Below are 14,467 nucleotides of genomic sequence, written 5' to 3'. Positions count from 1 at the left end.
ATCTGCAAGGCAGATGAGTTTTCACTGAGAGCTTTTCATGGCAGAAATACGCCCGGAGCGCTTGCCAAACACTGCCGAGGGGCGACCCCGCTTAGAAAAATTTTCTTCTAATTGAAAAACCTTATTTCTAAAATTTTGATGTTGCTTTGCCCGGGTGGGCATACGATGTGGTAGGCGGAGCACGCTACCATCACACCACGGTGGCCGCCGTCATATTAAAATTGTATGTACCCTTCAGGGAAGTCAGTAACTAGTGATAAATATTGCTGGTTCGGAACTAGACCTTAAATACCAATTAAGTTCTAGTTCGATAGTTTATAGATTTCCTCTATTTCGAAAATCGAAAGCGTGAGTTTTTTTAAACGGTTTTTATTTAGCTTGACTCTGTGTTGCGTTGTTTACGAATTTTGTAATTGAAATTTAAGTAATAGAGCAAGAGCCCGTGAAGCAGAATCGTTGGTCTATTATAAAACTTGAGTCATAGTGGCTTTAAGAGATATCGTGCAAAAATTTTGCAGAAAAATAGACCTTTCTTTCGTCATTTTTAAAAACTGATTTTCATATATGGTCTTCGTCACGATATAAGAAGCCACTTGCCTCATTGCCAGACACTTTCCATAGTGGTTTGATTAGCCAGACACGTTTAATCCTTCTAAACTTCAAAGAACATCGAAGCAATTTTATACTGATTCTGCTTCGCGGGCTCTTGCTCTATTACTTGAATTTCAATTACAAAATTCGTAAACAACACTACACAGAGTCAAGCTAAATAAAACTCGTTTAAAAAAAACGCACGCTTTCGATTTTCGAACTAGAGAAAATCTATAAACTATCCAACTAGAACTAAATTGGTACTTAAGGTCTAGTTCTGAACCAGCAATATTTATCACTAGTTACTGACTTCCCTGAAGGGTACATATAATTTTAATATTACTTCTTCGTATAAAAGGCTTCACAGCTTGATTCAGGCTTTAGTATAAATGTTTATTAATGCAGTGAAAATGGTCACGACTACGTCTAGCTCAATATTTATTGTGACATTGCTTTTGGGATGTTGCTATGTGTTATCCTGTAATATTAACATCAATAATGAATCACCAATTTTTACAAAAAGTTTTGGATCAAGAACTATAGTTTTTAAAGCACATGAAGAGAATTTCACTTTAGAAGAAGGTGAAACTATAAAAGCATACTGTAATGAAATGGTATTATTTACGATTTTCGGAAGCAGGTAAGATTGTTTATTCAATATCAAGTCCATTTTTAAAAATTTTTTTTTTTTTTTCAAATTTCAGTCGCTATTACGCATTCAATGAGCCTATTCTTAATGCTGTTATAAAAGGCAGCGCAGTTTTCAGTTGTAAATTAAATTCAATCGAGATTTTAAGCAATACTTATGAACATGTACGAATTTATTGCCCCCTTCCTCTCCTTATGTTAGCCTGTATGAAAGCAGCAAGAGGCTTCCAAAATGCAAAGATTTTATGAATTACGCATTTGGTATTAAACTGCAAGAAGGAGGCGATATCATAAAGGCAGGCGTCTGTTACGACCTAGACAAATTTGAACTGAAATACGCCTCTTATATAACTGATCAAAATAAACTATTGGTTTCTCATAAGGTAAGCATTGAATAACCTCACATACCTATATACACATGTAAATATATATATATATATCACAGCTTCATGTTGGTAATGTGTTATATCTTAATCTCAAACAAAATCTCAATGGCTTTAATAAATATTTCAATTTTCTAAAGTAAGTAAACTTAAATATTATAGATTAAGCTTATTTTCCTTGCGTGTATGGTTCAAATGTCATTAAAAGAATATTTTTGTTTACACTCTTATAGTTCGAATTCAGAGATTGTAGACAACATTTTCTTGAAATATCCTTTCAATATTAAAGAGTTTCAATTCGATAGTTTAATACAAGACAAATCACTGCAATTAGAGCTTTATGATTTCAAATATATTTTAAATATAATGTGGTGGCGTCAATTACGTCAAGAAAATTGGCGTTTCTTCGTCGACGCTATAAGTGAGCGCTCCCAGACTGCTAAATATGTGGTTCATGTAGGTACTTTTGGAAATGTTACCATACCAGATATAAAGGAAAACTGCACTTCACCTAAAAACAAAATTGTATACATCAGTAATGAGGATATGATAATCAAGGCACCAGGATATATATGGGCTTATTTGAAATCAATTACAACCGGTGTGGATGAGGAATTCGTTGTGATAGGCCATAATTCGCTTTATGTAAGATATCAAGATATATCGCTAGCATCTTTTTTACCTAATCTTTACCTATATACATTAGACCGGGTCGATTTGTGGGGAGGCAAAAAAAATCGCCCATTGCTCTGTGAAAATCATATTCTGAGGATCAAAATAAGAAACTTTGCCGAAGGAACCATACGTCTAAAACGAATTCTGATGTCCCCCCCCTTTGGGTCGCAAGGGCAAATTTTGAAAAATCCCACTTTGAAATGCCTATGTTTTTTCTTTTTGGAGTTTATTTTTCTCTTTAGAAATTTATTTATGAATGAAAAAATGAATTTAACTTAGTAATAGAAAAGAAATTAAAAAAAATTATTAGAAATTAGCGTTTTTACAACCCCCTTTTAAAACCAAGGCATCACTGTGATGCATTTGCATGTCGTAAACATAGTTGTGTGGGTTTTTTATTCAACCGTTTTAAAAAATGAAGGTATCACTGTGACACAATTGCAGATCGTAAAATTGCTTGTGTTCTTTTTTTAAGCCACCACAAGACACAGCAGGTAGAATTGAAATTGCCCCTACCCAAAAGTTCGGCCCAAGGGGGGGGGGGGGGGGCATCAGAATTCGTTTTGGAGGTATGGTTCCTTCGGCAAAGTTTCTTATTTTGATCCTCAGAATACGATTTTCACAGAGCATTGAGCGATTTTTAAATCGACCCGCCCTAATATACATATATATATTTATATATATATATATATATATATATACATTTTTTTCAGAAGAAGAATCCAGATCGCAGCGAGTTTTGTGAAGTTGACATATGCGATGAAATCAAATGGCTAAAAAATAGTCAATTCGGTAGCTTGAGGCATCTGCCATCGCTCGGTTACACTTTTTGCTGCCGACCTGAGGATGTAGCCAATAAAATTGGTTATTTTCCTTTTAAAGCAATTGAAAATGTTGCCTCAACACCGCAAGCTTGAATATCGGAATGACGTAATGAAGACGGCATGTGTACAGCAATAAGTAATGTATATATGTATAATGTATGTATAAAGCGAGTAAAAAAGTATAATTGATTAAAGTTCCTTATAGCTAATAACAAGGCGAATCTATACTAAATTCGCCTTGGCTAATTAATAAACAAATTTTGACAAAAAGAAAAAAATTAAATGATATATGAAATTTCTTTTTGCATATTAATGAGATATGGTTTCTACGTCTCACCACACTGTCTGAATAATCCGCAGGCGCAAATTTAAAATAATTTTATTTAGATTTAAATTACGGTCAATAATGTTTTTGTTTCGATATTTAATAAAGGCTTAGTCGTTAATTTTGTAAATGCATCAGGTCTCCAATCTCAGTTATACATGTGGAATTTTTTTTTTTAAGGTTAAAAGCTGTAGACTGCATATTATTGACTTTATGACTCGTTATATTTCCTTAAATTATCACAATTTCTTCAATGTTAAGTTTTACCAAGGTGACCATTTTGTACATAACACCAGTTTCCTCGCGAAGGGAGTTCGTCGGATGAGCTAGAAGGTTTAAAATGGTCATATAAAATCGTTCCCGCAATGCTCATTCTAGAATCTAATGGTGGTATTTCACGAAAAATAAAATATAATACTTTCGGGAAGCCTTATCGCTACAAGAAGAAGAGACGATAGTGTGCAATTTTTATTAATACCCCTAAGAAGAAGGATCCTGCAAACTGCGCCAACTATTGCCAAATCAGCCCTCTTAGTATCACGTATATGGTCCAGTCAAGCGTATTGTGCGTAAGATTGAAGCCAGCCATAAATCGGCTGATTGAACCTTATCAGTGCGACTTCAAACATGACAAACCTATTATCGACCAGATATTCATTATGCGTCAAATCTTGCAAAAACCCCGCGACCACCTCTTCGTCGATTTTAAAGCCGCCTGCCACAGCACGTAAATGAGCTGCCTATATGCCGCTATGTCTAAATTTTGTTTTCCCGCAAAACTTATACGGCTGTGCAAAATGACGTATTCAAGGGGCTGCCAGCGCAATATATATCTTCTCCAACCCAATTGTCAACCTCACCTATCCGTAGCGAATCCTGTTTCATTAACAGCCGAGGCTCTGGCGACCCCGACCTCCTTATGTATGTAGGGAGTGGGAGGGCAGGATTGCCTAGAAGGTCGCAGGTGGTCATAATAAATCGTTCCCGAGCTGGTCGAGCTTGGTACCGGAACGTATCGGATCTGCATCCGGCAAAGGACCATCAACATCGATAACACTACCCAAGGCCTTCGGGGAGTTTCCTTATCTCTACAACAACAAGAACGTTGAGCAATACCATCAGCTCAGTCAGAATTGGGAAAGACCTCTCCGAGCCGTTCGAAACTAAACTAGCTGCAGAACTTAACCAATTTAAAAAAATATTTTAAAAAGCGTAAAATTACTGCCGCATGCTGACGACATTGATCTCATTGGCCAGGACAACTGCGCTGTAAGTACATGCCTTACAAGTTACTTATCGTACCAGTCCTGCTATATGATGCAAACGCATGGACCATAACAACATCAGATGAGGCGGCTCTGGGAGTGTTCGAGAGAAAAGTTCTTCGAAAAATTTACGGACCTGAACGTGTTGGCGGCGACTGTCGGTTTACCTTTTAGCATGTTTAAAAGTAATTGAATAAAGTTTCAATTTCTATTATTGCTAGTGATATATGTAACTAAAAATGTATAGCTGTTAATGTCAAAACGTGCCTAAGCCTCGCATATCCATCTAGTAAATAATGAAAACGATAGAATTAATAAATAATCAATGGCAGTGCCCTTTGTTGATATTGCAACAATTGCGAGAACAGCATACTCACCGTGTTTTTTATCGATTAATTTTAAGGCAGAAAGTCGTACAAGTTCATGCTTGGAATAACTATTTCTTTTAGTGCTTGCACTAGTTCTCATTATATGGGATGAGTCAATTAAGCAGTATTTAGCTGGCGCCAATTGAACCACACCAAGAGAATTTAAAACGTTTTCCACCTAGTCCTTACAGCGGCATTGGTGCCGCTCTCTTCCTTTGCTTCCATACGCGGGTTTCGCTGAAAATTCTTTCTTGGCCGGAACATCATCTGGCCAGCGTATCCGCTGTGTAAATCTTTAGAAAAGGTTTCCTCTCGAACACTCCCAGAACCGCTCCATCTGGTACGATAATTGACTTTTACAGCATGAGACAGGACTGCGCTGAAAGAAATGGTGCTAGTAAAATCAACAAATCGGTTCTGTTTTACTTGACTTAACGGAGATTCGGTGAAATTGATCAAATTATGGTTAATTCGACCGAGTTCTTTGTCAAGCGAACAAATTAGTTTAGTCATTTCAACAGAAGAGAAATTGTCGCTCTTAAGTTAACAAAATTCTGTAAAATTGACAGATTCCCAATCAATCTAACTGGTCATTTCAACAGCGATCAACAGTCAATACATGAGCGAATTTCAAAAATAATTTTACGCTCACTGTGATCTCTACTTTGTACTTATGTATGCTATGCACTATATGTATGCACATATTTATATATGTATATAGCGGCAGCCGTGTTGTGATGGTAGCGTGCTCCGCCTACCACACCGAAGACTCTGGGTTCACATCCCGGGCAAAGCAACATAAAAATTTTAGAAATAAGGTTTTTCAATTAGAAGAAAATTTTCCTAAGCGGGGTCGCTCCTCGGCATTGTTCGGCAAGCACTCTGAGTGTATTTCTGCCATGAAAAGATCTCAGTGAAAACTCATCTGCCTTGCAAATGCCGCAACATATGTAGGTACTTTCGTACAAAGCTGTCGCAACAACTTTTTCTTGTTCATTTGACTACTAAAACGGTCAATTACGAATCAACGATTTGTGCGCAGTTGATTCAACATCTTGTTGCGATGGATAAAAATTGACAGAAATTTCGGTTCAGTTGACCCGTATTTTGGTTGATTTTACCAGTATTTTTCTTTCAGTGTACTTCGTTTTAAATCAGTAATCAAAACCAATCCGCACATATGTAGCATTGTACACAATCGATTCCGATTTCATATAGATACATAAGCACAAAGTTTATAATATTTATATAAGTAAACTTTATTATTTTATTACAAAGTCTTCAGTTTTAGTCAAATGAGTTTCAGCTTCTATTCAGTTCAAGCGGTGTGCTGACTACAGAAAAAAAATGTTTAAAGATAATTTCGGTATTCTAGTGTTGATTGCTTTAGGATGTGGATTTAGCCAATCATGCGAAGTTGATGTTCGATATCCATATCCTCTCTTTTCAAAACAATTCGGTTCAAAAAATATTACGTTTCGAGCAAAAAAAAGTGGAATACGTCTGAGTATTGGAGAAAGTATTAAGATTTATTGTGGCAGCGGATTAAATTTAGAGTAAGATGACTAGTTTCAAAAAAAAATTTATAAATAAAAATATTAATAAAATAGATATATCAATGAATCCGTTATGTCGCACTTTGGGATTTTCCATGTTTTATGCATGGATGTGTAGTTTTGAGAGAGCTTGGCTATACAAAAGGATAAAACATTTCTTAGTTTGTATGATAAATCTATTACTGTTTAAAATCTATTACTCTGTATAGTACCTGGCTAGGCATTGAAAGAGATCGAGCTTAAAGCAAAAAAGTGTTTTTTTTTTGTTTTTGCAGTTAAGCTACAAAATATAAGAATGCGTTTTCGAAGTTTGAAATGGAACCTTTCGTGTTTTTTTGTTTTTGTTTTAACTAAGACATTAAGATCCTGTCCGTGCTGTCAAGGAAGAGTATCGCAGAAGATATAATGGTGTGCTCTATGAGCTTTTGGTGGCCGCCGTGGTGTGATAGTAGCGTGCCTTGCTATTCACACCAAAGGTCCTGGGTTCAAGTCGTGGGCAAAGCAACAGTTTTAATTTGTTTGTTTAATTAGAAAAAAAGTGTTTCCAAACAAGGTCACTCAGTTAAAATTCATTTGCTTTGCAGCTGCCTTTCAGAATCGGCATAAAACATGTAGGTCTCATCCCGCCAATTTGCAGGAAATTGAAAAGAAGCACCATACAAATTAGAAGAAAAGTTCGCCTTGAATCTCCTTGGAAGTAAATCGCGCCAAGTATTTGTTTTTTATTTTACTCTACGCAGATATGAAGATAGTGCAAGAAAATATTTCAATCGGCACCGCATTTGGGAAGCAGAGAAAGGAGGAGACTTCCACTGAGCTGACAGTGGCAGGAGGAGAAAGACTTGACCTCCATTGGCGATCTCAATTGGCGTCTGTTGTCGCGAAACAATGATAGCTGGCATGACTTGTTACGAAACGCCCAAAATCGCTAAGATTTTTAAGAGCAAATCAATTAGTAAACTCAATAAATAACATTTTTAATTTTTTTAAGATACATTTTTTTTTGTTTATGGTTCACTCTCTACCGAGAAAAAAACAATCTATCCCATATAGTGCTAACATACATATTGAGTCGATACATATCAAACATGCGGTTGAGCTCAGGCCAACAGGACTACTACTGGTAGATAGTTAATAGATTCAAGGCGTTGATAAGCGCTCTAGCGTCTCCAAGTTCCTCATGAAATTAAGGGATGGGGCAGGTTGGCTTAAAAGGTGCAATGTGGTCATATTAAATCGTTCCCGATGTGATCGGCCTAGTGCCTTAATTAGGTTTTTTATTGGAATGTGCCGGACCTATATCCGGCAAAGGATCATCAATAATAATCCCCAAAAGCTGTGCGGAGTGTCCTTCTCGCTACAATAACAACAACACTTAATTCCAATTTCTAGATAGGCTGGCTGCGAGAGAACAATAAACAGCCCCGACCAAGAACCACAGGAGAGGAGGGCTTCATACAATTGTGAAACCAGGTTTTTTTTATGGAATAAAGTCAGAAACCACTTCGGATAAAAAATTTGTTAAATATCAAGTCGAATTTTGAGAGACCCGAACTTGCTCACTGTCAGGCTAAGCACGACATTATCCAAAAAAATCACAGAATTCCAAATGAGAAATTTTTCTGTTAGCTACTGTAGGTATATTTTTTTTAGTTTTAAACTATGGATTTGGTTTAATGAATTTGAAAAATGAAATCTGTGGGCTTAGGCACTTTTGATATGTATCGTCTCATTTGATATAATTATAAAAAAAAGAAGAAAAATAAAATTAATCAATAAAAAATATGTTTGTGAAATAATGTAGCCCTCCTCTATCAAATACAGAGCACCCTATTATAGTTCAAGCTATAATGTTCAACAAACAGCGTTTATTACCTGTAACAAAGATAATCGTATAGAAAAGCTACCTGACATATATGGCGAAACATTGACTGCTTATTGCAAATCTACTTCGGGTCCACAACTATACGAAAGTCAAAAGAAATTACCAAATTGTGATGGATATATGAATTACGTCATCGGTGAAAAAACTCCATTTATGGGGACAACTACTAAGTTTGCGTTATGTTATGATATCGAGAGTTTTACTTTGAAATATGCTAATTATATAGCATATCAGAAACATGATATGTGGATTTCTCACGAGGTACTTAAGATACATACATACATACATATATGTAAATAATTGAATAAATCAATGAGTGAAAGAACAATATTAGGCCAATACTCACAATCTAAGAGGCATAGGAAATACTCCACGTTTTCTAGGCCAAAAATATAACAGTCAGAAACACAAGTACTTACTGTCCTTTCGATAATATCCTGCAATTTGGCGTTAAATGTTAAATATAAAATGTATATGCTAAGTATTGACCGTAAAATAGAAAACTTTCTATGATTTCTAGACATAGAGAATACCCCTATTATTTTGATGTATCAAATCACACGCAGCCATCAACCTCTTCCTTAGATTCAACTGGCCGGCCAGTAAGAACTTCATACAGACTGAATGTTTATTTAGTGTTTACGTTTAGTGTGAACTAAACATAAATAGTTTGGCTTTGTAAAGTTAGCAGTTAACTTCAAATGTATTACCTAAGTAGTAAGTTTTTTAACCGGTTTTTAAGATTTTATGAAATTAAATAATACCAAACAAAACAGTTTTTTATCACTGATTAGTCGGATTTTTACGAATTTTATAAAGAACTAATGCTTAGTTTTCCTTAGGTTTAATATCATGATCTACCTCAAGCTGATCCACTGGTTATTTGTGGTCAAATATGTATCCATCATATCACATAACTGACTCGAAGTCGATAAAACAGTGTGTGGTCAAAATACAAGCTCATATTTCATGTTCGTTTATTTATGCCATACCGTTGGACAATTGCCGTTTTCCTTATTGGTCTTACTGGTCAAATTAAACATAGGGAAAGCAGGCATATAAATATTGAAACATGGCATGATCCGTTTATCGTGCTAGATTTCAGGATTTTTTTAACTGGTGACAGGAATACACTTTTTTTACATAACTGTATGAGCTGAATAACTTCTTTATGCTTGGTATTCATTAGTTCTAAATTACTGACATGAAAAACTATCTCAAACTGACCCATTGGTCAGTTGTGGTCAAATATGCTTCCATCATATCGATAAACCAGTGCATGGTCGAACTTCAAACAAACTGTGTTGTTATCACAAAATAGCACATTCTTCATATATTCATGTCTTTATATATTTAAAATAAAAGGCCTCGTGCTAAAAAAAAACAACGATTAACTTGCTGGCACTCAAGTTATTACTCAGAAGATCAAGTCTAACCATATGCTCACTTTTTACCTCCTTTATATTAGTTTCGGTTGATGATTTCCGCCGATTTCCATACAAATTTGGAGAATCTGGCAATTCATGTTTGAGTAACTTAACGGAGATCGTCCGAACTATGAAATTTTGTTTTCGAATTTTAAGGAACTTCCCGATAACACAGAGACCTGAAACTTTGAACTAAATTTAGGATTTTTTAAATTGTAGGATGAAAGAGTTTTCTAGATTTAGAATTGTGGAATCTTGCGATCGATTTTTAAGTAACTATTCATTGAGCTATACACATGAAACCTTACACATAGTTCAGGTCAGATAACAAGCAACAAAAGGAGAATATCTTGTTGAACTTTGATATTCAAATAACCACTGTAAACATTTTTATGAGGAACAAAAATGTAAAGGTCAAAGTTCAACAAGAATATGTCTTTGTTCAAAAAAAAATTTTTTCGATTCTTTTGGTCCATTTATATAAGCGAAGTACTTAAAAATTTGTATCGTCTTTTTATTATGCATAAGACCCAAATTCGTCCATATCAAAAGCAGCGATATTCATTCGCTACTAAAATTCAACTTAAACTGTATGTACTCACTCTAATTTTATAAATTTTCAACAGGGCCATTCTAATGAGCTTTCAGCAGATTTTGGACAAAAGGTCGACAATCTTGATAACTACTTTCACTTTATGAGGTAAGTAATTTATAGATATTGAATTCAATCAATCCGTACTTTTTTGTGGTACGACAAGTTTCAAAGAAGACCTTCGAAAAGTGAATAGACATTTTTGGAGGAAATAGTTTTCTTTAACAGCTTATTTGTTAAACAAGTTTTAGTGTCGTATATAGTCTAGTATATTATCAGAATTCAAGAGAGATGAAAGCGCTACAAGCGATGAAGAAGTCTTGTAGAGCGGAAAGTAAACGAACTCTGTTATGGGCGGCATAAAAATTGTACTGCGTTCGGCGGCCGCGGTTCCTTCACTAACTGGGCTCTATCTCTGCATCATGGAACCATTGCTACTCTAATCGGTATGAGGAAGATGAGGATTTGGGCTGAATGAAAAGCTAGCGATCGTATGCTTAAATAAAGTTTACATTCGAATGATAACATCCAGAATCCGAGATTTTCGTGCAGCACACAGGGTCGTAATGCTGTAACTCCGGCTGTTCTCTTGCGATATATATCTATTGAAATGTGGAGATCTGTAACAAGAACCCTTTTTAGTTTCATGATCCACATGTTGCGGGTCAACCCAAGCAAATCGCTTTCTTTCTTCAATTCGCTGTGTTTGACTTGATGGAGCACTTGAAATGGCTGGAGGGAGTAGTTCCCGATTCAAAAAAGAACGATATGAGTATGCAATTTGATCTGCATGATACTTGTAGTTGGTGACGTGCAATATTGTCAATGAAACTAACGCCAATTGACATTAATGCGCTTTTGAAAGAGGATTAGTGCCAATGACACTAATTCCAAATCCGAAAGAGAACTAATGTCAATAACGCCGCCCACGCAAAAAGGAGCTGGGAGTAATAAGAATATGACTTGCGTTGCGGTTGTTAGTCCAAATTTGGCGTTGAGCTGGCCCAGTTTAAATTTTTTATTTGCTTTAATCTCCATAATTTCTGACAAGGGCCGCTGATGAGTATTTGGAATAAAAAATTGTACGATTTTTAATCTTATTGTAATAGGCAACAAATATTTTATTCTAAAGATTGGTGGTTGTGTCCATAAGAAGTTTTAACATTAATTCGCTTTTGCAAAAATAAGAAAAAATTTAGACAACTGCCAAAGCTCGTTTTATAGATCCATTTCGGGAACTGCTAAATTCCTTCATCGGCAACGTTTAGGCGCCGCTGCTTTAACCATTCTCCTATAATAATTCTCCTTCAAAAGCGTATCAATGTCAATTGACGCCAGTTCCATTGACACTATTGCACGCCACCTTAAAGTTTATTATAAAATCCACGCTTGGTTAAGTTGAAGGATGTGCTAACCCTTCTGCGGTGCCACAATCCGGGTATTATGACTAAGGACTGAAAGTCACTTCGACCTTCTTTTTATCTCGACTTACGAAAGAGAGTCAGTACGAAAGCAGTCCGATGATATGTTGCACACGGAGCTAGGGAAAGTATGCTGCAGCACAGGCTATATTAATCTGACAAGTTCCAAGGAAAACAATCATAATATACTAGGATCGGGTGGAGTCGAAAAAGACACCGAGAGCTTTAAATCAAGTTGGCAGAAGAAGGAAAAAAAAACGTAATGGCGAAAGTGTTGGAGGGGTATAAATAGCTAAAAGGATTCTGTAACTAAACCCTCAACATTGTGCTTGGATTGTTTTGGGAACAGCGCGCGCGTTTTCCGCATTTACTACGCGAAATTGGAAGACAAGGATACAATTTTCAATTAATAGCTATAGACATAAATAAACTTTTTCATCAGTACAGTTTAATATCAGAACAGTGTCGCTGACGTCATATGACTTAATATTTGACCTGTAGGTTCTTGATATTTGTGATAAGCTGACCATCGTGCACGAATTTTAAATTTTAGTAAAATTTTTCCCAGCTCTGAAGGTTCTGAGCTTATTAAATTTTGACTTAACAGCGACCTATTCTGAAAATAGCAGCCTTTAAAAAACTCTTTCATATTTTCGTCACTTTTTCTTGGACTATTTATGTATATACATATATCTGTATACATATATTTTTATGTTTTGCAGTCAAAGTTCTTTTAATAATTCAAGAGATCAAATGCAAAATTTGGATGAGACATTTTTCAAGGATTTCCAATTCGATTTCGATAGTATCCTGCAAGATGATCTTGATGAGACAAAGAAAAGTGACTTCGCCTATATTTTCAACATAATGTGGTGGCGTACATTAAGACAAAACAATTGGCGTTTCTTTCTTGATGCGCTAAAGAAACGCACAAAATCGGAAAAATATTTGGTATACATTGGTAGTTATGGAAACGCAACTATGCCTGCAAGGAAAGGCGCTACTGATTTGTTAGTTGATTTGAGTGTGCGTTCGTCTAATTTGGTAGTAACCGCACCAACGTACATTTGGTCTTATGTGAAGTCACTCACAACTGACAACGAAGAGGAATTCGTTGTTATTGCACACAATTCACCCTACGTAAGTTGAACAGGCGCATTTTACAAATTATTTAATTAGAATTAGAATTAATTTGTTTCTATTGATAGGTGGTAGCTCCAGATCATAGCGAATTTTGTACGAATGATATATGTGATGAAATTGCATGGTTGAAAGAGAGCCAATTTGGTCACCTTCGGCGTATTCCTACATTTGGTTACACTTTCTGTTGTCGAGCAGAAGATGTAGCTAAGGTAATCAACTACTTCCCCTATGCGAAGGAAAAAATGGAGACAACAACCGGTGCAGCCACAGATATTCAAACCTCGAAGAATATTGAGGATGATAACCCTGTTTAATCAAAATTTCATAAACTTTTTTTGTATGAACATAATTATATGTATAAAAAAATCACGTACATACATATATACGTGTATAAATAAAATGATAAAATAAAATTTTATTAAACGATATTAATTGTTTTTGTTTTTACCACCGCTGTATAGCTAAATGGTTAGCGCAGCATGCCTAAAGCGTACTGATGATGAAGGCTTAGCACCCTTCGAAATGGATCTATCTGCGCAGCTATGGCAGGTTGTCTGAAAAATTTTCTACTTACTATTCCAAAAATAAAATACAATTTTTCAAATTTAGAAAAATTAAACGATATTTTATATTTTAATATTGCGAAAGTTTAACGTTTGGGTTGAAAGTTTGAGCCTAAATTTGAAACTTGTTTGTGTACATACACATGACTTGGTTTAAGTTTTAAACTAGCTAATAATTCACTTGTATTAAAAACAAACTATGCAAGCCGTCTCCAGACTTCGAGTCTAAGTGCTCTGGATCAAAGTCGTGCGCTCTACTTAATGAGGCGCAATATACCTCCGAAGTGATTAGGCCGAGCTTCTCTAAAAGTTTGTGTAAATCTCACATGTTTTATGCAGACTCCTAACGGGATTTGCAAGACCGATGAGTTTTCACAGCAGATCGGCTTTTATACTACCATCTTCATTAATTGACGCTTAACTGGATGGAGATCCCGCCCTCCTCTTTTTCCAAACAGCGGTGTTGTTTGTTTCAAACAAAATATTCCGTCAATATTCCTATCGGACAGCATCTGAAGCTCCCCGCACTCACACAGTCCAGCCGACCTTGCGTTTCCTTCTTCTAAGAAGGCGCCCCTCTACCACCTTCGAGCCACCATAACGCTCACAAATGGCGCACGTTTTTGCAGTTTCGTTTAATCCAACATTGCTCGACATTCCTCACCGAAGCAGTTGTTTTTGCGGGCTTGGTGGAAACCTATGATCTCCAAAGTAGTAGAATGTATTGAGTGATAACATCGAACATTTTGAGTGAGAGCAATTTTGAGTGCTGAGTGAGCTAACCACCAGTTCTTTGTTTCA

General features: G+C 35.9%; 2 protein-coding genes across 3 annotated transcripts; both read left to right on the top strand.

Moving 5' to 3' along the window:
• Positions 1 to 315: 315 nt before the first annotated feature.
• Positions 316 to 3,416, top strand: LOC137243382 (uncharacterized). Its single transcript, XM_067771127.1, has 4 exons — positions 316 to 1,622; positions 1,685 to 1,761; positions 1,856 to 2,267; positions 3,011 to 3,416. Exons 1-4 carry the CDS (start codon positions 1,485 to 1,487, stop codon positions 3,212 to 3,214), a joined length of 831 nt encoding a protein of 276 aa, XP_067627228.1. The 5' UTR covers positions 316 to 1,484; the 3' UTR covers positions 3,215 to 3,416.
• Positions 3,417 to 6,329: 2,913 nt separating this feature from the next.
• LOC137243381 (uncharacterized) lies at positions 6,330 to 13,531 on the top strand. Of its 2 annotated transcripts, none has more exons than XM_067771126.1 (5): positions 6,330 to 6,635; positions 8,460 to 8,781; positions 10,574 to 10,647; positions 12,707 to 13,100; positions 13,169 to 13,531. In XM_067771126.1, the coding sequence occupies exons 1-5, from the start codon at positions 6,427 to 6,429 to the stop codon at positions 13,415 to 13,417; spliced, it is 1,248 nt and encodes a 415-aa protein (XP_067627227.1). In that variant the 5' UTR covers positions 6,330 to 6,426; the 3' UTR covers positions 13,418 to 13,531. The 2 variants fall into 2 exon arrangements, with proteins under 2 accessions (XP_067627227.1, XP_067627226.1); XM_067771125.1 differs by having other exon boundaries at positions 6,332 to 6,635; positions 12,683 to 13,100.
• The last annotated feature ends 936 nt before the right edge of the window (positions 13,532 to 14,467 follow it).

Source organism: Eurosta solidaginis, chromosome 3 (assembly GCF_040869045.1).
Source record: "Eurosta solidaginis isolate ZX-2024a chromosome 3, ASM4086904v1, whole genome shotgun sequence".
Classification (NCBI taxonomy): domain Eukaryota; kingdom Metazoa; phylum Arthropoda; class Insecta; order Diptera; family Tephritidae; genus Eurosta; species Eurosta solidaginis.
This window is presented reverse-complemented; position numbering and strand designations above follow the sequence as displayed.

Bases quoted from the DNA above. Each gene is read 5' to 3' on its own strand.
- LOC137243381 (XM_067771125.1), top strand. From the start codon at position 6,427: ATGTTTAAAGATAATTTCGGTATTCTAGTGTTGATTGCTTTAGGATGT. The intron at 6,636-8,459 runs GTAAGATGACTA...TATCAAATACAG, and splicing joins GGCAGCGGATTAAATTTAGA to AGCACCCTATTATAGTTCAA. The intron at 8,782-10,573 runs GTACTTAAGATA...AATTTTCAACAG, and splicing joins ATATGTGGATTTCTCACGAG to GGCCATTCTAATGAGCTTTC.
- LOC137243382 (XM_067771127.1), top strand. From the start codon at position 1,485: ATGAATTACGCATTTGGTATTAAACTGCAAGAAGGAGGCGATATCATA. The intron at 1,623-1,684 runs GTAAGCATTGAA...TATATATCACAG, and splicing joins AACTATTGGTTTCTCATAAG to CTTCATGTTGGTAATGTGTT. The intron at 1,762-1,855 runs GTAAGTAAACTT...ACACTCTTATAG, and splicing joins AAATATTTCAATTTTCTAAA to TTCGAATTCAGAGATTGTAG.